Here is a 26921-nt window from a genome sequence, read left to right as displayed (position 1 = left end):
ATTCGATTTCGATTCGATTTCGATTCGATTTCGATTCGATTCGATTCGATTTCGATTCGATTTCGATTCGATTTCGATTCGATTTCGATTCGATTTCGATTCGATTTCGATTCGATTTCGATTCGATTTCGATTCGATTTCGATTCGATTTCGATTCGATTTTCGATTCGATTTCGATTCGATTTCGATTCGATTTCGATTCGATTTCGATTCGATTTCGATTCGATTTCGATTCGATTTCGATTCGATTTCGATTCGATTTCGATTCGATTTCGATTCGATTTCGATTCGATTTCGATTCGATTTCGATTCGATTTCGATTCGATTTCGATTCGATTTCGATTCGATTTCGATTCGATTTCGATTCGATTTCGATTCGATTTCGATTCGATTTCGATTCGATTTCGATTCGATTTCGATTCGATTCGATTCGATTCGATTTCGATTCGATTTCGATTCGATTTCGATTCGATTTCGATTCGATTTCGATTCGATTTCGATTCGATTTCGATTCGATTTCGATTCGATTTCGATTCGATTTCGATTCGATTTCGATTCGATTTCGATTCGATTTCGATTCGATTTCGATTCGATTTCGATTCGATTTCGATTCGATTTCGATTCGATTTCGATTCGATTTCGATTCGATTTCGATTCGATTTCGATTCGATTTCGATTCGATTTCGATTCGATTTCGATTCGATTTCGATTCGATTTCGATTCGATTTCGATTCGATTTCGATTCGATTTCGATTCGATTTCGATTCGATTTCGATTCGATTTCGATTCGATTTCGATTCGATTTCGATTCGATTTCGATTCGATTTCGATTCGATTTCGATTCGATTTCGATTCGATTTCGATTCGATTTCGATTCGATTTCGATTCGATTTCGATTCGATTTCGATTCGATTTCGATTCGATTTCGATTCGATTTCGATTCGATTTCGATTCGATTTCGATTCGATTTCGATTCGATTTCGATTCGATTTCGATTCGATTTCGATTCGATTTCGATTCGATTTCGATTCGATTTCGATTCGATTTCGATTCGATTTCGATTCGATTTCGATTCGATTTCGATTCGATTTCGATTCGATTTCGATTCGATTTCGATTCGATTCGATTTCGATTCGATTTCGATTCGATTTCGATTCGATTTCGATTCGATTTCGATTCGATTTCGATTCGATTCGATTCGATTCGATTTCGATTCGATTTCGATTCGATTTCGATTCGATTTCGATTCGATTTCGATTCGATTTCGATTCGATTTCGATTCGATTTCGATTCGATTTCGATTCGATTTCGATTTCGATTCGATTTCGATTCGATTTCGATTCGATTTCGATTCGATTTCGATTCGATTTCGATTCGATTTCGATTCGATTTCGATTCGATTTCGATTCGATTTCGATTCGATTTCGATTCGATTCGATTTCGATTCGATTTCGATTCGATTTCGATTCGATTTCGATTCGATTTCGATTCGATTTCGATTCGATTTCGATTCGATTCGATTTCGATTCGATTTCGATTCGATTTCGATTCGATTTCGATTCGATTTCGATTCGATTTCGATTCGATTTCGATTCGATTTCGATTCGATTTCGATTCGATTTCGATTCGATTTCGATTCGATTTCGATTCGATTTCGATTCGATTCGATTTCGATTCGATTTCGATTCGATTTCGATTCGATTTCGATTCGATTTCGATTCGATTTCGATTCGATTTCGATTCGATTTCGATTCGATTTCGATTCGATTTCGATCGATTTCGATTCGATTTCGATTCGATTTCGATTCGATTTCGATTCGATTTCGATTCGATTTCGATTCGATTTCGATTCGATTTCGATTCGATTTCGATTCGATTTCGATTCGATTTCGATTCGATTTCGATTCGATTTCGATTCGATTTCGATTCGATTTCGATTCGATTTCGATTCGATTCGATTCGATTCGATTCGATTTCGATTCGATTTCGATTCGATTTCGATTCGATTTCGATTCGATTCGATTTCGATTCGATTTCGATTCGATTTCGATTCGATTTCGATTCGATTTCGATTCGATTTCGATTCGATTTCGATTCGATTTCGATTCGATTTCGATTCGATTTCGATTCGATTTCGATTCGATTTCGATTCGATTTCGATTCGATTTCGATTCGATTTCGATTCGATTTCGATTCGATTTCGATTCGATTTCGATTCGATTTCGATTCGATTTCGATTCGATTTCGATTCGATTTCGATTCGATTTCGATTCGATTTCGATTCGATTTCGATTCGATTTCGATTCGATTTCGATTCGATTTCGATTCGATTTCGATTCGATTTCGATTCGATTTCGATTCGATTTCGATTCGATTTCGATTCGATTTCGATTCGATTTCGATTCGATTTCGATTCGATTTCGATTCGATTTCGATTCGATTTCGATTCGATTTCGATTCGATTTCGATTCGATTTCGATTCGATTTCGATTCGATTTCGATTCGATTTCGATTCGATTTCGATTCGATTTCGATTCGATTTCGATTCGATTTCGATTCGATTTCGATTCGATTTCGATTCGATTTCGATTCGATTTCGATTCGATTTCGATTCGATTTCGATTCGATTTCGATTCGATTTCGATTCGATTTCGATTCGATTTCGATTCGATTTCGATTCGATTTCGATTCGATTTCGATTCGATTTCGATTCGATTTCGATTCGATTTCGATTCGATTTCGATTCGATTTCGATTCGATTTCGATTCGATTTCGATTCGATTTCGATTCGATTTCGATTCGATTTCGATTCGATTTCGATTCGATTTCGATTCGATTTCGATTCGATTTCGATTCGATTTCGATTCGATTTCGATTCGATTTCGATTCGATTTCGATTCGATTTCGATTCGATTTCGATTCGATTTCGATTCGATTTCGATTCGATTTCGATTCGATTTCGATTCGATTTCGATTCGATTTCGATTCGATTTCGATTCGATTTCGATTCGATTTCGATTCGATTTCGATTCGATTTCGATTCGATTTCGATTCGATTTCGATTCGATTTCGATTCGATTTCGATTCGATTTCGATTCGATTTCGATTCGATTTCGATTCGATTTCGATTCGATTTCGATTCGATTTCGATTCGATTTCGATTCGATTTCGATTCGATTTCGATTCGATTTCGATTCGATTTCGATTCGATTTCGATTCGATTTCGATTCGATTTCGATTCGATTTCGATTCGATTTCGATTCGATTTCGATTCGATTTCGATTCGATTTCGATTCGATTTCGATTCGATTTCGATTCGATTTCGATTCGATTTCGATTCGATTTCGATTCGATTTCGATTCGATTTCGATTCGATTTCGATTCGATTTCGATTCGATTTCGATTCGATTTCGATTCGATTTCGATTCGATTTCGATTCGATTCGATTCGATTCGATTTCGATTCGATTTCGATTCGATTTCGATTCGATTTCGATTCGATTTCGATTCGATTTCGATTCGATTTCGATTCGATTTCGATTCGATTTCGATTCGATTTCGATTCGATTTCGATTCGATTTCGATTCGATTTCGATTCGATTTCGATTCGATTTCGATTCGATTTCGATTCGATTTCGATTCGATTTCGATTCGATTTCGATTCGATTTCGATTCGATTTCGATTTCGATTCGATTTCGATTCGATTTCGATTCGATTTCGATTCGATTTCGATTCGATTTCGATTCGATTTCGATTCGATTTCGATTCGATTTCGATTCGATTTCGATTCGATTTCGATTCGATTTCGATTCGATTTCGATTCGATTTCGATTCGATTTCGATTCGATTTCGATTCGATTTCGATTCGATTTCGATTCGATTTCGATTCGATTTCGATTCGATTTCGATTCGATTTCGATTCGATTTCGATTCGATTTCGATTCGATTTCGATTCGATTTCGATTCGATTTCGATTCGATTTCGATTCGATTTCGATTCGATTTCGATTCGATTTCGATTCGATTTCGATTCGATTTCGATTCGATTTCGATTCGATTTCGATTCGATTTCGATTCGATTTCGATTCGATTTCGATTCGATTTCGATTCGATTTCGATTCGATTTCGATTCGATTTCGATTCGATTCGATTCGATTCGATTTCGATTCGATTTCGATTCGATTTCGATTCGATTTCGATTCGATTTCGATTCGATTTCGATTCGATTCGATTCGATTTCGATTCGATTTCGATTCGATTTCGATTCGATTTCGATTCGATTTCGATTCGATTTCGATTCGATTTCGATTCGATTTCGATTCGATTCGATTCGATTTCGATTCGATTTCGATTCGATTTCGATTCGATTTCGATTCGATTTCGATTCGATTTCGATTCGATTTCGATTCGATTTCGATTCGATTTCGATTCGATTTCGATTCGATTTCGATTCGATTTCGATTCGATTTCGATTCGATTTCGATTCGATTTCGATTCGATTTCGATTCGATTTCGATTCGATTTCGATTCGATTTCGATTCGATTTCGATTTCGATTCGATTTCGATTCGATTTCGATTCGATTTCGATTCGATTTCGATTCGATTTCGATTCGATTTCGATTCGATTTCGATTCGATTCGATTTCGATTCGATTTCGATTCGATTTCGATTCGATTCGATTTCGATTCGATTTCGATTCGATTTCGATTCGATTTCGATTCGATTTCGATTCGATTTCGATTCGATTTCGATTCGATTTCGATTCGATTTCGATTCGATTTCGATTCGATTTCGATTCGATTTCGATTCGATTTCGATTCGATTTCGATTCGATTTCGATTCGATTTCGATTCGATTTCGATTCGATTTCGATTCGATTTCGATTCGATTTCGATTCGATTTCGATTCGATTTCGATTCGATTTCGATTCGATTTCGATTCGATTCGATTTCGATTCGATTTCGATTCGATTTCGATTCGATTTCGATTCGATTTCGATTCGATTTCGATTCGATTTCGATTCGATTTCGATTCGATTTCGATTCGATTTCGATTCGATTTCGATCGATTCGATCGATTTCGATTCGATTTCGATTCGATTTCGATTCGATTTCGATTCGATTTCGATTCGATTTCGATTCGATTTCGATTCGATTTCGATTCGATTTCGATTCGATTTCGATTCGATTTCGATTCGATTTCGATTCGATTTCGATCGATTCGATTCGATTTCGATTCGATTTCGATTCGATTTCGATTCGATTTCGATTCGATTTCGATTCGATTCGATTCGATTTCGATTTCGATTCGATTTCGATTCGATTTCGATTCGATTTCGATTCGATTTCGATTCGATTTCGATTCGATTTCGATTCGATTTCGATTCGATTTCGATTCGATTTCGATTCGATTCCGATTTCGATTCAATTCCGATTCGATTTCGATTCGATTTCGATTCGATTTCGATTCGATTTTCGATTCGATTTCGATTCGATTTCGATTCGATTTCGATCGATTTCGATTCGATTTTCGATTCGATTTCGATTCGATTTCGATTCGATTTCGATTCGATTTCGATTCGATTTCGATTCGATTTCGATTCGATTTCGATTCGATTTCGATTCGATTTCGATTCGATTTCGATTCGATTTCGATTCGATTTCGATTCGATTTCGATTCGATTTCGATTCGATTTCGATTCGATTTCGATTCGATTTCGATTCGATTTCGATTCGATTTCGATTCGATTTCGATTCGATTTCGATTCGATTTCGATTCGATTTCGATTCGATTTCGATTCGATTTCGATTCGATTTCGATTCGATTTCGATTCGATTTCGATTCGATTTCGATTCGATTTCGATTCGATTTCGATTCGATTTCGATTCGATTTCGATTCGATTTCGATTCGATTTCGATTCGATTTCGATTCGATTTCGATTCGATTTCGATTTCGATTTCGATTCGATCGATTCGATTTCGATTCGATTTCGATTCGATTTCGATTCGATTTCGATTCGATTTCGATTCGATTTCGATTCGATTTCGATTCGATTTCGATTCGATTTCGATTCGATTTCGATTCGATTTCGATTCGATTTCGATTCGATTTCGATTCGATTTCGATTCGATTTCGATTCGATTTCGATTCGATTTCGATTCGATTTCGATTCGATTTCGATTCGATTTCATTCGATTTCGATTCGATTTCGATTCGATTTCGATTCGATTTCGATTCGATTTCGATTCGATTTCGATTCGATTTCGATTCGATTTCGATTCGATTTGATTCGATTTTGATTCGATTTCGATTCGATTTCGATTCGATTTCGATTCGATTTCGATTCGATTTCGATTCGATTTCGATTCGATTTCGATTCGATTTCGATTCGATTTCGATTCGATTTCGATTCGATTTTCGATTCGATTTCGATTCGATTTCGATTCGATTTCGATTCGATTTCGATTCGATTTCGATTCGATTTCGATTCGATTTCGATTCGATTTCGATTCGATTTCGATTCGATTTCGATTCGATTTCGATTCGATTTCGATTCGATTTCGATTCGATTTCGATTCGATTTCGATTCGATTCGATTCGATTTCGATTCGATTTTCGATTACGATTCGATTTCGATTTCGATTCGATTTCGATTCGATTTCGATTCGATTTCGATTCGATTTCGATTCGATTTCGATTTCGATTCGATTTCGATTCGATTTCGATTCGATTTCGATTCGATTTCGATTCGATTTCGATTCGATTTCGATTCGATTTCGATTCGATTTCGATTCGATTTCGATTCGATTTCGATTCGATTCGATTTCGATTCGATTTCGATTCGATTTCGATTCGATTGTCATTCAACAATTTGTCCTCTTTTGCATCAGGTTGGGAGCCCATTCTGGGAACCAGCTCCGGCAGCAGCAGCACCTCGTGGAGCACCGGTTCGGCCACACCGCCACTCAGCGAGGATGGACATTCCACGTCACCGAACGTTAGCACCAGTAGCAGCAGCAGTAGCGGCATCGACAGCAATGGTGGCAGTCCACCAAGCAATAATAACAACAGCAACAACAACAACAACGTCGTCGTCACCGTCAATAACAATAACAACAACAACAACACCAACACTGCCAACGCCAACGGTACCACCAATGACATTGTGATTCGCGGTCCCCGGACCAAAACGATCTCCACCTCGGACGAGGGCATCGGAATGGACTACAACGAGGATATGCCACGGAAGCGACGGGTGAGTCCGATCTATTTTATGTTTTCTTACGCTCGATTATTTTGTCGCCCAGAATTGACCTGCATCTTTTTGACAGTAGTCAGAAAAATACAGAGGCGAGAGTGTTGGGTTCAATTTGAACCTTCTAACAAGCTTTTCTTTTGATTACTTGGAGATGTCTTAAGCTCGATGCAGCACAAGAAAAGAAATATTATCAATTAATGGGTCGTTTTCGAATGTTGATTAGTTCATAAACGACTCAGCTTGCTCGATAATTTCTAGGCTATAAGTCAAATCATTCCCATCAAAAATTTGCTACAAATTTTGGTAAATTTGTGGAGCATTAAAGCATTGAGTGTATTCCACAAATTTGGGAGACCGATTATCATCGAAGTAGTTTGCCGAATTAACTATTTCCAAAGATTTCTTTTATTAAAAATCGATCTTCTCATTATGAGCGACTTTCAACGCTGCTTAGTGATTTTGATGTAATTACTTGGTCATTACAATAAATGCCGATCATTTTACAAATTACCGTTCACTCTCGTCAAATTTCACGCTTTATCTAATACAGGTAATAAAACTAATAAGTTTTACTGCAGATTTGTCACCGATTATCTCATTTACATACTTCCAACCGATACTGACGCCACCGCGTCTGACCGTTGATCACGTGGCTTGCCCGTTATTGTCACAACAGCTTTTTCCCAGTCTACCAAGTTAATCATTGTCGCTTCAGAGTTCTGCTGAACCTCGCACTTACAACAGTACCGAGAAACCCCGCGGCTCGGCCTCCCCCTTCTAATTACACCACCCTGCATCGGCAATTCCTCTAAAAGCACGAGCGGTGCTTAAATTACCTCCAATTTGCGATAAGTTGGCAGCACTGAAACTGTAAAAAAAAAACGTTAAGTGGTCGTGAAATGTGGTGAATTAGCTGCTCGAGCTGGAGGAGGCTCGGCACGAGACAATCGGTGCACGTGTGGACCGTTTTTCAACGGATTGCATGCCCGGGTGGAGGAGGAGTAGGAGCAGTAACAGAGAACGGTTATCGAGAGTTATGCGGAAAACAGCAACAACAACAACAACCAGGCGTAACAATCATAACAACAACACCAGTTGAGCGAGCACCTACTACACTGCCTAACAACAAACGACGATGTACTGTAAGCAGCTAGGAAATTATCCAACCGATTGGTAGCGTTTTTTTGTTTTTGCAACAGCCGCCGTATCGTGCCGCTGCGTAGCTAATGGAATATGTTCGATCAGCTGTTTGGAACGAGCGGGCTCAAGTTGCGAGAAATAGCCGAGGTGAATTTGGACGAATGGAGAACGAATTGGATGCGATATCGTTCAAGTGGGATCATCGAATGATTGAGAATGCTCGCGTAACTTTTCCATAGAATTGAGAGGCCTTTTTTGTTTACTTTCTCTTTAACCAATAACTAGAGCAACATTAACCTCTTCTGTATGAAACGCCAAGGACATTGTCTTTCAATCCATAGAAAAAAAAAACTTCCAAAAATATTTAGTATTGCACTGTTAGAATCAAAAGCGAGCAAGAGATGAGACAATCTCTCATTGTTACATAGGTCCTTTTGAAAATTACGCGAGAATGCTTTCGAAGAAGATTTTTGCATTCTAAGATATATAAAATATTGGAAGTTTCAGACAATACAAAAATTGGCGCCCAACGTACTCTCTTCTTCCAATTATAAGTAGTAAGCGCTATCAAGTAAAAATTGATCTAATTGAAGTTCAAGAAGACATACTTCTAAAACAAATCTATAAATTGATGCCCCATGAAAGCGTATTTCAGTCGGACACTTGAGTTATCCATAATTTTGATCAAAATTTGCTAGTATTAACTAGGTCATGAAACTTTGAAATTGAATAAAACTTTACGAATATTGGCGTACCAATTCCAATGAATAAAGGGTGTCCGGAATCAAATTACAGCACTTTTAAATGGCTTCTTACTCGTTGGGTATTTTCTATTGAAATTTTGGGTGTAATTTGTTCAATGTGTATTTTTTTACGCTGTGTAAGTTTCATAAGCAGATGAAGCAATCGTTGTGAAGATAGAGTCGGAAGAACAGCAGCGGCGCAAAGAAATTTTAATCGAAAATCCTATTGTATTCCATCGTGCTATCAGCAGAAAGCTGGGAATGGTACATTCGACGGTGTCTCGTGTTTTAACTCGGTACCACGAACGATGGTCAAACATCGATCGGAAAGAAAAAGTGGCAAAAATGGGTCTCCGTATAGTGTTAAGGATCACATACTGGTAGGTTTGAAAAATCATAATTCAATACTCATAAATCAAAATCACTTGCTATTACCACCTATTGAAAGCTAATTCTATTCTGGTAAAGTTTGTCGAACATGCCAATAAGAATTAATTGGGTTTAAACATTGTTTGGTCGAGATTTGTTCTCCACGGTACCCAGAAATCACGGTTTTCTGAATATGTATGCTATAAAAAACACATATTGGCATTATTTTTCCAGGCCCTAGTCAACAAGAAACAAACATAATAAATCTATGAAATAATTAACCATTAACAGCTTACATGTTTCTTTAGGAAAATAAAAAAAAAAATACAAAATATGCCCAAAGATCGAACAAGCCATCCCAACCTGATGATAGTTAAACCGTGCATGACACATGTACCGTCGGATGAATGAAATGAACATGTTAGCATTGCTTTTTCTTTCCGAGTGATGATTGTTTTGATAGTATTTTACTGACTATTCAGAACATTTTGAAAACAATCATTATCATCGACTGAGAAAAAGCAGTGCTAACGTGTTCATTTTTTACATTCCTTGAAGCTCATGGTAGTGTTCTTGGCTCACACACAGCGGATTTACGAATGTGCTTCCTGATTACCTACCTTTTACAATTTATTTTCGGCAGATAAAAGGTATCTTTAAACGGGATTGAGTTTAAGAAATGCATAGTCATCATGTTCTAGACATTCATAATCCAAAATTTTCATACAGGTATTACGGTTGTTAAGAAAATTTTCCGTTTTGCGGTAGCCGCCGAGTTCTACCGCAGCTGTCAAAATTCTACCGCAGGCTTCGAAATCATTCTATCATTGAAGCAAACAATTCAATCATAGTATGCTTGAAAGAGAAAGCGCTATGAAAAACACCAACAAACAACAATCATCAAGACGGTATCCAAGGTATCATTGAAGCCTACTGATGATTTATTAGTGCAAATCAGTGATGTGACAGCTGCGGTAGCTTTCCGTTGAACCGTAAAACGGAAAGTTTTCTCTGAAATTGCAATATATTTTTCAGGGAGAACACTCCTCAAAATAGTGATTTTCTAGAACCTTGAAGCACAAACCTCAACCAAACTATGTTTAAACTTGCTCCAATCATACAACCGTGTTTGACAAAAGTTCGTAGAAATGAATGAACTACTATGTAGAAGTATTTCCGATAAGTTTTAATGTTCCGTTCAGTAGTTATAAATTTTCAAAGCTTGAAAATAGTCCAAAAACACATTTGAAGCACTTCTAAATTTTCTCCAAATTGACTGAAATTTTGACCAGAAGTTCATTTTGACATGCAAAATTAAAATATTGGTTGACTAAGGAACTTCCAGACATTTGAATAGGTCTACTCTACACCCAGATGTTGACGAAGCCACATTATTGCCTCGTTATGGATGATGAGACGTATGTAAAAACAGACTGCCTGCAGCTTCCAGGGCTCCAATTTTTCACTGCTCATCATAAATTCGATGTCCCTGAGGACGTTAGAAAGCAGAAGATGTCAAAGTTTGCCAAAAAATATATGATTTGGCAAGCAATGGCAAGCTCGAGTGGAAACCGGAGCACCCCATTCGTGACAACTGGAACGGTCAATGGGCAGGTATACATAATGGTCCTATGATTTTCTGGCCGGATTTGGTCTCGTGTCATTACTCGAAAAAGGTTTTGGAGTGGTACAAGGCTTAGGAGGTAAATTTCGTGCCGAAGCATCTTAACCCCTCGAACGCACCGAAACTGCGGCCAATTGAAAAGTACTGGGGCATCATCAAGAAGGCACTTCGAAAGCATCCCAAGGAAGTGAAATCGGAGGAAAATATGAAGAAAAAATGGAAAGCCACGCAAAAAAAAGTTGGTCCAAGCGTTGTACAGGACTTTATGAGTAGTGTGAAGAGAAAAGTTCGTGCATTTGGATATGGAATGGAAACTGAATAAAATAAAAGGGAGAAAATATTCATAACACGAATTATTTTACTACCTGAAAATTTAAGATGATTGGTTGAAAGTGAAAATTTTGCCAAATATGTTTGTGTTGCTATTTGATTCCGTACACCCTTTAGCTAGAAATTATTTGCGCTTATTGGAGCCCTGTCACTTCAGTACGCAATGCTAGTGGAACATGTTCGATCAGCTGTGTGTAATTAGTTTTGCTAGCAATAGGCCAGGCAAATCACGATGCAATGATGAACGAATAAGTTATGAAACGAATGATGAAACGATTACCATTAGACTTTTATTCCATAGATCAATTTGCAGTGGGCTTAAGCGAGTTGAATGAAGCATTTAAGAGGAGTTTTCGTGTAGCTCAAGAAGAAAATTATATGAAAGTGTAAGATTGGCGTCCAACATGATAGAATCGTTCTGACATTTAACTCGGAAGTTTGTTTCCGAAATTACATAAGTCGATCATCATTTTGTCAAAGTTTATTAGTCTGGAGAGGATTACCGAAGGCTATTAAAAACCGAACTCGGCTTACTAAAACTTCAGTTATCACTACATAGAAGTTTCGATTCAAAACCAGTAAGAAGCGATCAAATTATGAGGGATTCCACGGAGGCATGCAAGTCGATTCTGATCGACCATTTCAAAAATATCTGAAACTTTGCACAGTTTTTCAGTTCCATCTAAATCGTCATTTTCCGATATCAAATCTTCAAGTTGAGTCACGACTAACTTTTCAAAAGGGTGTATGTGAAAATGGTTCAAAAATATTCAAAAAGCTGCACAGCAAAAACGGTTCGTTCGATTGTTAGACAACTAAAGAAACAAAGTTAGACAACTAAATAAAGATTCCAAAAAAAATACACACAGTAAAAAAAAATTTTTTTTGCATTAAAAAACATCATTTTTGTCACAAAAACTCAAATATCTCAAAACCCTATCGGAATACCAACGTAATTTTTAGAGGGAAAACGGTCCATGATATTAGCTATCTACCATAAAAATTTGGTGATGGTAAGCCAATAAACAAAAAAGTTATGACATTTCAAATATTTCACAAATTTGACACTTAGTGAAATTTTTTTTTTCATTGTTAATTTTTTTTTAGGACCGCAGTTTGTTGCTGAATTTTTTGTTAAGGGTACCACATGAGGTTAACAAGTTGTTTCCATGATATATTATTTAATTATTCATAACTATTATAGCATCTATTAGAAAGTTAGACGCGATCCAGTGTTGTGATCTAAAGTCTTGATAGTGTCATATTTTTTATTGTACGTAACTGAAGAAAAATTCTCTCAATAGTGTTGAAACCTTTTGATAAAAGAAACCTATAAGAAATCTAATATTGAAGACAAAAGCTACAAAAAAGTTTTCTATACAGGTATACGACTAGTTTACCTGCAAAAAGTTTACCTCGTAGAGAACAAGGCGGGTCTATACCCAGGTGATCTAGTATACGTAAAGCAGGTCGGTTTTTTCGGCGCTGGTTTTCTCCACAAAGTTAAAATCTGATTACACCTGGGTATAGACCCGCCTTGGTAGCGAATAGACTAAATAATAATAAAATATACTATTATTATTTTATTAGATTAGATAATTAATAAAATATACTTATTTAAAATAGACTAAATAAGCTAAAAATATACTACCACTATGGTTATAAAAGAGCCTATGTCAATTTAAATCAAAGTACAGAATTGATGCAGAATGGCATTTCTTTGCTACGTCACATGGCAAAGGTCCTTGTGATGCTGGAGGAACCATAAAGCGCATGGCCACAAGAGCAAGTTTAGCCAAAGAACGTGAGCATCCAATTAAAACTGCAAAAGAACTATTTGATTGGGCGAATCGCAGAAAAGAAGAAGATTTAACAAAATTATCATTTTGTTTTACTACACTAAAACAAGCGTTGAAGTAATGAGAACCATGAACAAGTTTTTAAATTTACTATTCCAATCACGATTGAGCTATCAAGAACGCTTTTTATTTGCGTTTTGGTCCCTCTCGATCCAACCGCATCGATAGCCGAGCGGTAAACGTTCGCGCTTGACAATCGCAAGATCTTCGGTTCGATTCTGGCTTGCTGCAAGTTTTTAACCATGATATAGTAATTTTTACTGTCGAAATGGTACCATGGTAAAATTGAATGCACAAAATATTTGAAATAAATGTAAATTTAGTCTGCACAAATCAAGTGGCGTTGTGTATTTAATTTAACCCTCTTATATAGTATTTTCAACTGCAACGCTGCTCTCAGTGTACTACTGAAGAGTACGAATTAAAGGCATCAGAGCTCAGCGAGCAATATAATAACGCGAAAACGATCCAAGGAACCCAAAAATTTCACTGTTTCATTCCATTGTCAGAAAATAAAATTAAAGCAAAACTATACTCGAACTGTACTGATAATGATGCAAAAGTGTTCGATATTGTAAAAAAAATGAATAACAATAAATAAATAAATAAGTATTAATAAAATGTTTTCATGATCTCATAACGCATACCCAAATCCAAAACTTTTAAAGTTTATATATAACATTTAGAAACTCATCGATCATACTCTAAAAAAAATATCCTGGTAAAAAAAAATTTATTTTCGTGTAATCTGTTAATTCATTTTAATTTATACATATATACATATACATATAATATTTATACATATACATAATATTTATACATATAATATACATAATACTAATGAATACATGAAAACGACTTTTTTAATTCACGCAAGGCCCTTAACAATAAAATCAGCAACAAACTGCGGTTCCCGTAATAATTTACACCGAAAAAAATTTTTTTTCTACTAAATGTGAAAATTGTGACATGTTTGAAATGTCATAACTTTTTTGTTTATTGGTTTACCATCACCAAATTTTTATGGTAGATAGCTAATATCATGGACCGTTTTCCCTCAAAAAATTACGTTGGTATTCCGATAGGGTTTTGAGATATTTGAGTTTTTGTGTCAAAAATTATGTTTTTTAATGCAAAAAAAAAAAATTTTTTTACTGTGTGTATTTTTTTTGGAATCTTTATTTAGTTGTCTAACTTTGTTTCTTTAGTTGTCTAACAATCGAACGGACCGTTTTTGCTGTGCAGCTTTTTGAATATTTTTGAACCATTTTCACATACACCCTTTTGAAAAGTTAGTCGTGACTCAACTTGAAGATTTGATATCGGAAAATGACGATTTAGATGGAACTGGAAAACTGTGCAAAGTTTCAGCTCAATAGAAAAAAATGAATTAAAAAATTTACCAAATTTTGGTGCTGTTGCTTGGAATCACTCTTATACAATCGATTTTCGCTTTGCATTTGGTTTTCCCGGCGGCCGCACAGCCAATGGATCGTGTTAGATCATCTGTGTGAGGTGTATGGCTATGTATGGCTGAAATATAACTCGATTTGCAAAAAATAGTAGAATTGGCATGAGCTGAGAAACGAACATAATGCGATATGAATGCTGAACACGATGTTGAACGTCAGCATTGGGGATTTCGCTTTACGTCAACCAATGCCTTCTTCTTCTTTTCTGGCGTTACGTCCCCACTGGGACAGAGCCTGCTTCTCAGCTTAGTGTTCTTATGAGCACTTCCACAGTTATTAACTGAGAGCTTACTATGCCAATGACCATTTTTGCATGCGTATATCGTGTGGCAGGTACGAAGATACTCTATGCCCTGGGAAGTCGAGAAAATTTCCAACCCGAAAAGATCCTCGACCGGTGGGATTCGAACCCACGACCCTCAGCTTGGTCTTGCTGAATAGCTGCGCGTTTACCGCTACGGCTATTTGGGCCCCTGACAACCAATGTTTTCAAGGTAAATAAACAAGATTTTGATCCTTTTGATGAATGTCATATTTTGAGATCCGATGATTGCAGTTTCTATGGATTCTTTTGGTTTCAAAATTGATCGTTACTGTGGAGAAGTTTAGAAGCCATTTAGGATTAGATAATACTTGATCTGGGTCAGTCTCGCATAATCTGGGATAGCGCCCTAAAAGCCATTGGTAACCACGTGTGTAGCTCATTGTTTCTGAGCAAATGAATGAATAAACATCCAAACCAATGACACTGGCAGGTAGATAATGATCCTATCTTCACCATAGAGTTGGTAAATAACGTGTAAATCCATTCAAGTACTTAGAAACATCGAGCTACACACATGGTTACCAATGGCTTTTAGGGCGAGATCATAAGTTATGCGAGTGGTATTGGACTGGAACCACTTGGTAAAAAATCTTTTGACTGCGCATACACTCTTTTTTATGCTTCTAAGGCAGTGTTGTGAGAAACGCATAATCTCATAACATACGGTTGAAATTTTTCATGTGTCAGTTATCAATCACGCAACCTAGCAGTCAAAATATGATAGATGCGTTGGCTCATCTGTTTGACTCATAGTTCTTTTTACAAGACGTTTAAAATCAGCTGATTCGGAAGCTGTTTGACAGTTGTTCTATGAAAATGACAGGCCCGTATATGCACCGTTCTTCGGCAGATGTAAACAAATGCATACACGGAGCTGTCACATGAAAAGACCTATGGCCCAGTACATGAGTTTACTAATTTGACGTTTGAGCGGTGCCAAATTCACTCGTTGCCATGGTCACGTAAATAACACGGCACCTCTCAAATGTCAGATAGTGAACTCGTGCATCGGTCCATTGTCTCGTATTTCCACAGTTTACTCAAACAAAGCAATGTTTTCTTGTTAGTTTGGTAGAATCGGAGTAATCCATTCTAACGTAAACAACAACAATCGGTTTTCACAAGCTTTTGACGGGTTTTATGACTGAATTATTTTTGACGGCTTGAGTGTGATTGAGTAATTTTTCACGAAAACTCAAGCAGATCTCTTTTGAGTTTACTCTCACGGGAGAGCACATTGATTGAGATTTCAATTTGAGTCTGTCAACAGTGTTCTTCGGAATAAAACCGATGTCTTGCTTCGATTGAACTTACTTGTCTACTGTCTGTTCTCCGAGATTTCCAGAGTACTTGCGACCTAGTTTCAGATTTGGAATCCACTTTTCAATTGTATCAGTTTCACCTAGAATTAATCCCAACCATACACTACCCGTCTGAAGTGCGGAAAGACTTCATGGAATATTGCAGCACCCTCACTATATTTGTGGATTGTTATAATGGATGAAGCGATTCCACACTTTAGAGATAACGTCCAGGATGCAAGAAAATATGGTTTTCTTGCTTTAAACTAGGGTGTCTTCCAGATTTTACGCAGCGATTACTCCAAGAATATATTCACGAAACTGCTGTAGAATCACTTCAGATTATTTTCTGTCAGGAAGCAAGAACTCCTTTTAGAATATCACTAGGATTTTTGACTAATTTCTGTCAGAAATCTCTCCAAAGATTTGACTACAAATTTTTCTTAAATCTATACTTTTATTATGGAGGGATTATTAGAGTATGTTCAACAAAGTTTAATTAGTAATTTTCTTCTTAAATACCAATATTATTTCTTGCAAAATTTCCCTCAATACCTCCGAGCCTTGTAATAATGAATATCTTCTTCAGCAATCCCAAGAGAAATCACTGTTGGTTTTCCTGGAGGAATCTTCCGAAAATCTTCTTGAGGAAGAATACCTAAAAACAATCATGGGAGAAATTATGAAGGTGTTGTATGTCTGTTTTCTTTGGGATTCCTTAGAGAAATTGAATTATATCCTGGCTACGCTAATATCGACTAGCTATCGAGAGCAGACATTCATGTGCCTAACTTTTCTGTTTCTTATTATTCGGCTCCTTTATGGTGTTACGTTCCAACTGGAACTCACCTCAACGTGCTCCAGACTTATTAACTGAAAACTTAATTTGCAAATTATTGACAATTCATGTATATCGTGTGGCAAGCACAAAGATACTCTATGTTCTGAGAAGACAAGAAATTTTCCAACTCAAGATTCGAACCACTTTTTACATGCTCTTCTTGAATAGCTACACGTTGACCGCTTTTACTGTTTGGTTCCCCAATTCTCTGTTTAAAAATTCCGATAGTACCAAAGTGGTATGAAATTGGCGAAGATATGGATAAAAATGGCAAGATCAGTGAAATTAGAATTGTCAATGAGAATGATCATGGAAATGGCAATGCAAATTCGATGCCAAATAAATTGATGACGTCAATGCTAAAAGGAATAGATTTTGGCAAAAGGCGATGTTCGATGGTGATGGTAATGGAAAGAGACATGGAGAATGTAAATGGCAATAGAAATCGAATAAAATAATAATAACGGAAAAACCTATGATGGCGTTGAAAGAGGAATGAATTCCAAATCAAGTTTTGATGGAATTTTACGATAAATGATGGAAGTAAAAATTGTGAAATGATCATGAAAATGGAACTGGCAACGCTTAGATTTATCCTATCAAAAAAAGAGGAAATATCAAGGTAAACAAAACAGGTATCGACATTTGAATGTCATTGTCATAAGATCAATAAAAACCACCGAAATTTGCGTATAATTCATGGAGACGCATGGTTCCCTACCAAAGCAATTCTCTGCCAATCAGTGGTGGAAAGTGGCGAACGCTTCATCTGAACTAGAACAAAAACAAATCCAAACGCTCCCGAGCGTCAGAGCGCTGGCTTACTCGCATCTGTCGACTCCCGAGTAACTGAAGCTAAAAGTGATTCGCGAACGTGTTCGGAGCTGCTCAGAGTCATATTGTGCTTTTGGGAAAAAGCTGCTTACCCTCCGAGATTTATGGTTTTCAAGGGCTTTTGACTACAAACTTGTAGTTTACTGTCGATATGATGGTTATACAATTAATTTGTCTGTCAAAACCATAATAAATCACACCTTGCTCGGTTACTCGCGAGTAAACGCTCGCGAGTTTGTTGCTACTTCTTTTGACATGTTGTCCCGAGCAGACGGGGTGCGGGCTTACTCACACCTAGCCAGATCCCGAGTCTGTGATGTTTGTTATGCGTTGGTATACACTCGTGAGCTGCTTCGTGATGCGAACTTTTCCAGCATTGCTGCCAATCCCGTTTCTCCACTCAAAACCACTGAAAAGTGCCCATCAACCCATAACGACCATGTAGCAGCATCATCCTTCAGCCCCTATCCAAGTGCATCGACTATAGCTATAGAACCTCCACCGTCGACGATCGTCATACATGCATTTATCCTTGTATCGTCAACCGTCATAAAAAAGCTACCAAGCCAAGAGCTCATTTATGCAAATCACGCATTTGATCTTGGCACCTCGCGGAGGCCCCGCACTGCACGGCGCCACTACTTATACCGATCCGATCCGATCCACCTTCAACCGATTGGCCTGGTCTACCTTGCGTCGATCGTGTTGCGTTTTGCGCTGCGTTGCGTTGCACTGCAAATGCTTGCTCGTTTGCTTGCTATCTTGGCTATGCAATAGAGTGCCCGCCAAACTCAAGTGCAGCAGCAATTGAACAACATGCCTACTGAGCTTTTTTGTGTTTTGCTCTGCACAATGGTTCAGAAAAGTGATTTTTGGTAAAAAAAAATCAATAACTGCTGTGGGAAGAGATTTTGATTTGGTGATCAATTTTGAGACACTTCATCTTAAGGCTTAGTAGCCCGTCATTCGTTTTGGAAGCCATGTTGATTTTGCAGCTCGCAATTTCAAAGTGATAAAACTCGGTCAACATAATATTGATTCAAGAAAGTATACGTTTTCAGTTATGTCAGTTATGTTGATACTTTTTCAGTTATGTCGGTGCAAAACCAAAAGGAGGAACATATCCAGAGCCTCGGTGGTCATCGATTACTTGCAAACTGTTCAGATAGCTCAAGAATTTTGGAACAGATTCACATCAACGTAATACATAACAATTCTATGTAATGATTACCCTTCTGTATGACTAACTACAGTATGCATGGAGCATTACCTGCTCGGAGAAAATGAAGCACTCAAAAGTGAGTTCAATCCACTCCATTCCGGGGGTTCGTGCGTAAGCCTAATTTTGAGTGGATGGGGTAGAAGTGTTTTCAAAATACCTACTGGCTAAGTTCTTTTCACTCAATCGGCAGATCAAATAACTCAACTTCCGTACTGTGACACTTACTCAAATTTGAGGTAACGCACTAAGGTTCTGTTTTTGGGTTGTTTTGCTCTTCGCTCTCTGACAACAATAGAAGGAAGCGAATGGCACAGGGAGAGAAAAATCACTCAAAAGTAAGTGATGATGATGATGATGATGATGATTATTTAGCCACCATCAGCGCAAGGATTACCTATGGCTGCAGAATCATACCGGGATGGTATGATCAGAAAAATCACTCAAAAGTAAGTTAAAAAATACTCAAGTATGGGTTTTCCGTTTTCTCCGTGTGGTCTCCATAGCATGTTCAATAGGACTGCTTCAAAGTTTGTCAACCAAAATCAATCAACAAATCCTACATCGAAGATTATGCAGCATTTTTCTACTGTTATGAATAATAGTTGACAGCTTTTATATTCATGTTTTTTATTGGCCTGGATTCGAACTATTGAGTTCATGTTTTTAGTTTAATTTAAGATTTACTATTTGTATACTATTTTGTCTTTTCAGAGCTCCTATGACGGTAAAACTTAATTCTAATAGTTTTACCATCATTGGAGCTCTGAAAAGACAAAATAGTATACAAATAGTAAATCTTGAAAATGTCAAATCAAAAAGTTATGAAAAAAAAGGCTTTGAGAACTGTTAAAAGCACACCAAAAATCAATCATATCGTAAAATTACAACTGGAAGTACAATTGCAACAATTTTCAAAACTGAAAAACAGTTTTATTCGTAATAAGGCTGATACTGATTTCAATTTTTGTCTAAATTATTGACCACCTCAGCCGAAAATAAAGCCAAACTCTTAGTGAATGCACTTATTATGTAATTATAAAAATGAAAACACCTTAAACCACGGAATTCACCCAAAAGTTGACAATAGCCTGTTGTGCTTATTCTGCGCGGCGTGTGAGGTGACACGAGTCGAATGGGGTGACAATTGTCGACTCGCTCCCATTTGATTAGCATTAGTCGTTTCACGTCACCCGAGGTGAGAGCGACTTTTCTCGACTCACACGCCGCGCAGAATAAGCACATGTATTGAACAAACTTGCGAATATTTTGACATCGGAATAATTTTCGGCGCTTTAATTTCTAGTAAAAACAAGATTTTTCTTGCATATATCGCTTGCTGTACTGATGTGAGGCATACATTTTCGATAGTGTCATCCATGATAATGATGATTTTAATTTAATTTCTACGAAAACCAAAAATACCTATCAAATTATCTGAAAATGCCTATGACTTAATTATGAAATTATTGTAAAATTGGAATTGTAGCGATTCCTGAGAGTAATTTAACATAAATTTTAAAATAATCATTTTTGAAATTCATGGAATAATTGAAAAAAAAATGGCTTAGGAACTGTTGTATAGTTACTTTGAAATATGTCGAAACGTTTTTTTTTTTTTCAAAAGCTCTGGAATAAACTTTTGTGAAAGGGCTCCTGTAAGATCCGTGGGAAATCTCCTAGAGGTAACAATTGAAACGGCGAAAGAGTTTCTTCTTTTCGAAAAGTAACATGTGGAGGAACACCTGTACTAATCGATATATTTTTTTTCCCTGTGAAAATTACTAAAGGTAGTAACGTTTTATTGCTCGAGGAATTTCTGGGCCAAGTTCCGAAGAAATTCCTTTGAGCATACTTTGAAAAATATCTGGTAGCATCCTTGAAGGAGTACCTGAAAGTATTTCAGAAGGAATCTCTGGAAAAATCAATAGAATTTCTGAACCATTCCTAGGGATCTGAGAAAATATGATAAAGAACTTGTGCAATAGTCGCGTAATAGTCTCTGAAGGTATCTCTGGAGCCTCTAGAATTTTGCACCAGGATTCACTGCAAGTAGATTAAGGCAAAAAAGTGAGTCTTAAGAGACATAAAAAATAGACTCCTGCCTGCCTGAGAAATGTACTGTTTTTCGTTGTATTTTTCCTACAGTTTTTTTTTTTGTAGTACAGGTGAAAAACTTCAAATTTTTAAACTGATTACAGCAGTTTGGTGTTTGATTGTGTGTTGTGCAGAACAGATTTCAATGTTTTACTGAATTTAGTAGATTGGCCTTAAAAGCTGTAGGTTTTGACTGTACAAGCTGCAAATATTTCAGCAAACTCTGTGCATACAAGCAGTACTTTGATGAATGATATTACCAATTATTCTCGTGCTTGAGTTGAGAGAACTCAATTTTGCATAAATTCAACACAAATTGAGGTAAATTTTTCGAAAGGAATCAAATGCAAACTACTTAATATCAACATTGAGAAATACGCCAATTTTGGATTATTGACCTCAACTACGTTGATGTTGAAACATCTCATGTTAGAGTAGATCCCCGAGTCCGTGCAGAGTTGTCTCTTTGTCACTGTCACTGTCTTTGTTTCATTACAGTCCAAAGACTACAACAGCTATATAAAATCTCAGCATTGAGGCACCATACCTAATGAATTTTAGTTGAATCATATGTATTAGCGCTTTGCAGTTATTGGTAAAGTACAAAAGGGCTTTAGTACGATGATGCATTATGCTAAACAAAAAAATACCAAACTGCAAGACTCTGGACCATGTCAGGAATTGAATATAAACACTGTCAACCTATGATAGTTTTACGCTTCCAAAATCTGTTGTACGTTACAAACCCACATTGGGTAAGCTGGTTTGAACATAAAGCCACAAATGTTCTCGATTATAACGAAAATAGCTCGGATATGAATGTCATTCTAATGCCTTACTATAGCAACAGAAATTATGGTATCTTGTTCAGTGTTGATACTACACTATCAATCCCGTTCAAGAGTATTAATTTTTTACCAAAATTTCACTTTCTGAACCATAGTGCACTGTACAGCACTCAATTACCACATATTATTCCGAACAAGAGCAAACGGCAATGGCAACAGCAACAACAAAACTCTAAAGTAGTTTGCGCTTGTTTCTTCGTCGTCGATGACGACGATAGTATAGTAGGCCGTACTGCGGCTGTGAGAGTATAGTAACCGGGGCGACCCCCTCTTTGCACTAGCACACCAATACCAGTGGCATTCACAAGGCAAGCGCGCGCGTGCGGGCGGGGGGGACCAGATAGTATAGTGGCTCCATTATACACTAGGCGCAGCACCGTGGTAGTGTCATCCATCTCCACCACTACCACCCAGCTACTCAGCTGGAGAACCGCGCGATCGATCAACGAAGACTACGGGCGCTGCCATAGTAAACGCGTCGAGCGACGCGTCCGCGTGTGCGAGCCCGCAAAGCAGAATATCAACAACAGGAAATCCTTTGATCGCATCGCGTTCGCGGACGCAGACGCGTTACTATGGCCTCACCGTACGACGACGAGCGCTATTTGAGGTAGTTCGCTGCGCCGATAGCCGGCCCGGAGAGCGCACGGTGCGCTGTTCGTGCTCGGCGGATCCCATCGGCGTCGGTGTCGGGTGGTGCAAAATCATATGATCCGCGCCCGGAGAGCGTGTGTAGGTTGTCTGAAAGTCGTCGGGCCCGACGACTTCCAGTCATTAAAATTTGACAGTGCGGTGCAGCTGTGTGTGCAAACTACACTAGGCAGTGCGGCTATAGGCAAGCTGAGCGCGAACCGTGCCGGAGTTTTGTTTTCGTAGCTTGCGTGCGTACGCGCGGGCGCCGTTCCGAGTCTCTCCTTCGAGCCCCCGAGGGTGTCCCCGTATTCGTGTCCGTGTGTCGTCGTCGTTCGTTCGTGGCTGCATTTTTTGGAGATTTTTTTCCTGGATTTCAAGGATAACCGGAACTGGTACGCTGCAACAAAGCGGTAGTCGACGCTTCGGCTAGCGCGAGTTGGTGATCGTGCAAAACCGGTCGCCGAACGCGGCCCTCTCTTCCGCACCCTCGCCGTTCCCGGTGACGACAGGCGAGCTCTAAGCGAGTGAGTACACTATTTCGAGATTTGATCTCCTTTTTTTTATAGCTGTGCCGAGACTGCGACTTGAGCGTTTGTTTGAGGTTATGGCGGATGATCTATGCACCAGAGTTGCAAGTGAACGATCGCGCAGTAGTCGCTGGCTGTTTGCTGCCGCGCTTGGCTTTGGAAGGTCGGGTGGTGGTGGAGGAGGGGATGGATCGCTTTGATGGCCGCAATTGCAACAAATCGGTATCGACGACACTACGACGTTCTCTAATAACTCTTGCGGCAGTCAGCGGTAATGGTGGTGGTAAGGGCCGGGTACAAAGTCCGTCCACAGTGGTCGTTCATTCCCCAAGTCAAGTCAAGTGGCGGCGGTACATGGATTGAGTAATGAGCGGGTTCGTATGCAGTTGGCAGCACTAGCAAGCAGTTAGAAATCGGTTTCACCGGGTGGGGTTCGACCGTCGAAATCGAGAGCTGGCGCTGGGGCGGAGGAGGAACCCCGCGGCGGTGGCGGCGCGGCGAAAAGGCCTCCAGCATTTTGATTCGATTCGATGCGATGCGATCCGACGCGTGAGTGTGTGAGTGCGGGCCTATCAGCGATGCCAGATTTTCAGTGCATTACATCCGTAGATTTGACTTAAATGCAAACTAGGCTTTTATGTCTAATGGATCTAATTATTAGAATGATTCAAACTTTTGGAAGATCTCTTGCTGATGTGTTGGATTTCAACGGTACTCAAACGTACAGTTACCCCACAGTTATGGATAACACACAGATATAGATCAATGCTGGATTAAACACAAAATTTCTTATCAAATAGATTTGAGATTTGCAATAATGCAAAAAGCCTTGTACCTACGTCAACTAATAATCTTTACACCTTCTTCTTCACCTTAGCATTACGTCCTCTCTGGGACAAAGCCTGCTTCTCAGCTGTTCTTATGATCACTTCCACAGTTATTATCTGAGAGCAGGTACGATAATACTCTATGTCCAGGGAAGCCAAGGCAATTTCCATTACAGGAAGATCCTGAACCGACCAGGAATCGAACCCAGACACCTTCAGCATGGCTTTCTTTTGTAGCCGCGGAGTATAACCACTCGGCTAAGGAAGGCCCCTATCGCCTAATCTTTACTTTCTGGTAATTAATACATACGTTTGCCGTCGGAAATAAAACGTCGACTCCATTCTAAGAAACATTGATTCATAACTTGAGCAATGCCACAGTGATGGATCTATGATAACGCGTATCCAAAAGTAACGCAAAAATGTTTGCGTTGGCTAATACACATTTTATTTCATTCGCAACTTTGGTTGAATGGTGAAGAAAATTTCATCGATAAAACCTATTGAAAGGTTGATCACCAATTTCAAAGAAGTTGATGATCTGTGCTTTATGCTTTTGTCATTGGCGACTCGTAACTGAAGGTGTCCGATTTAGATTTCCGGTCGGTCCAGAATCCTTTCGTAATGAATATTTCCTCGACTTACCTGGGCATGGAGTATTATCGTGCCTCCTATACGATATACGAATGCAAAAATGACAACTTTGGCGAAGAAAGCTCTGAGTTAATAATTATGGAAGTGCTCATTGAACACAAAGCTGGGATGCAGGCTCCATCCATTGAATTCCGTAGATTTCGTCTACGAAATCCGTTGAATTGTAGCAATTCTTCAATCCCGCAGCTCTACGTTATACCCGTAGAACTGGCATCGCTGCAGCCTATAGGTCGCTGATAGAGGCGTGCTCGCCAAACAAATAATAAATATTTTCACGATTTCTACTCCATCATGCAAAGTGCAACATCAGTAGCAGCAGCGATCGCAGTAGTCTTCTTGTTGCTTCTCTTTGTTGTGCCACCGCCTCGGCCTGCTGCGCTCCACAATAATTATTACACAAGAACCTTGGAACAAAACCAACTAGCTGCTGACAGGCTGACTGGCCCGCGCCGTCTTGCTGGTATTTGTGCTGGTACTCGGCCGTGCTTGATTATGACATGGCTTTGGATTGGACGAGAACCGTATGTGCATTGTGCAAATGCAATGTGTGTACATGCATATATGTGCATTGCACTGACTGACTACTTAGTTGAGCGAGAGACGCAAACCGGGCACATAAACAGAAAATATCAGCTGAATGTCAGCTGGAGGAGAGATGAAGCTCCGACGAACATCGACCATATCTCGGTTGTTGAAGCTGTTTATTACTCTGTCTCCTTTGTTGTGTGGATGCAGCAGGTATGGCAAATCTCATAAAAAAAGAGCCGGAGACAAATGCATTCACGGACACGGAACTGATGCTGTTGCTGCTAATAGCTTACGATCGCGGATGTTTGCGATTTATCTCAATGGATTTTGGAAACGTCGAGCTTCCCGAATAAAAAATACAATACAAAAACAATATAACGTATTGTAACAGTACCATTCAATATATTGGAAATACAATACAGTATATGTAAAATGACAATACAATTACAGTACAATATATTGTTTTGAACAGTTCACTGTATGGTATATGAGATTTTTGCAATATAATGTATGGGTGGTTAAGTATCGTAACAATACAAATATAGATATTTTCTCATACAAACATTTTGAAAATACAATACGATATAATGTTCATGTATTGTCTTGATTAGCAATTCGTGTATTGTTATACAATACAAAAACAATTCAACGAACTGTATCATGGTTGCATTCGTCGTTACAGCTAATGTCAAGTGACTTCTAAAAAACTACTTATTTTAACTTTTTGAAAATTCTTTACCCAACATTTCTTGCTTTCTGAACTTGTTTTGTTTATTTCTTTCAGCAAAGCTACATAGAAAAAAGCAACAGTTGATTTACGCGAAAATAGGAATTTGACCAAAATTGTAAGGTATAAAACCAATTAAAAACAATACAATGTTCTGTTACAATATATTATATTGTTTTTGAATTGTATATCCAAACAAGAATAATATTGCTTCGACATTCAATTACAATACGCTGTATTGTATCCAATACGTTATATTGTACATTAATGGTTTATTCCATTCACTGAATGATACGTTTTTATCCGGGTTGATGATAAATCGGTGATTGAAAATGTTGTTTTCCGGGCTGGGAATTTGAATAGATTTGACGCTGTGACTCAACGTTTTGTTTTGCCGCTTCAATGATATGGATTTTTAATGTCCACGGCGTTGATTTTTTTTATGATTACGTGTATTCTATTCTTTCCAAGCTAATAATTTGTATGTTGAGCTGCATCGTCAACATTCTTCGATGTTAGAACACTTACAATGTTCTTCATGTTTATTAACAATTGGGAAGAAATGATTTTTCTGAAACTTTCTCATGAGGAGTCATCAATGAAGAAAAACATCGCAGCTGTATCGGTCCATGCTCGACAATGCATCGCAATTTGTAACAAGTTTGATAAACAGCTGCTGCGAAGGAGAGTACCAAGGAGAGAGCGATGATAAAACCCAATTTTCTCGCTTATTTACCATTGTGGATAGGTGTTTTACTTTAATG

General features: G+C 38.2%; 1 protein-coding gene across 2 annotated transcripts in view; it reads left to right on the top strand.

Moving 5' to 3' along the window:
* LOC5580311 (zinc finger protein 704) overlaps positions 1-26921 on the top strand; it is a 253180-nt gene that overhangs the window by 126201 nt on the left and 100058 nt on the right. For both annotated transcript variants that reach the window (XM_021853458.1, XM_021853457.1), the window contains one exon: positions 6892-7256. In XM_021853458.1, coding sequence (XP_021709150.1) covers positions 6892-7256 — 365 coding nt within the window. The remainder of the gene's footprint in view (positions 1-6891; positions 7257-26921) is intronic.

The sequence above is a fragment of the Aedes aegypti genome, chromosome 3, assembly GCF_002204515.2.
Source record: "Aedes aegypti strain LVP_AGWG chromosome 3, AaegL5.0 Primary Assembly, whole genome shotgun sequence".
Classification (NCBI taxonomy): Eukaryota; Metazoa; Arthropoda; class Insecta; order Diptera; family Culicidae; genus Aedes; species Aedes aegypti.
Note: the sequence above shows the minus strand (reverse complement) of the source record. Positions and strands in the feature narration are given on the sequence as shown.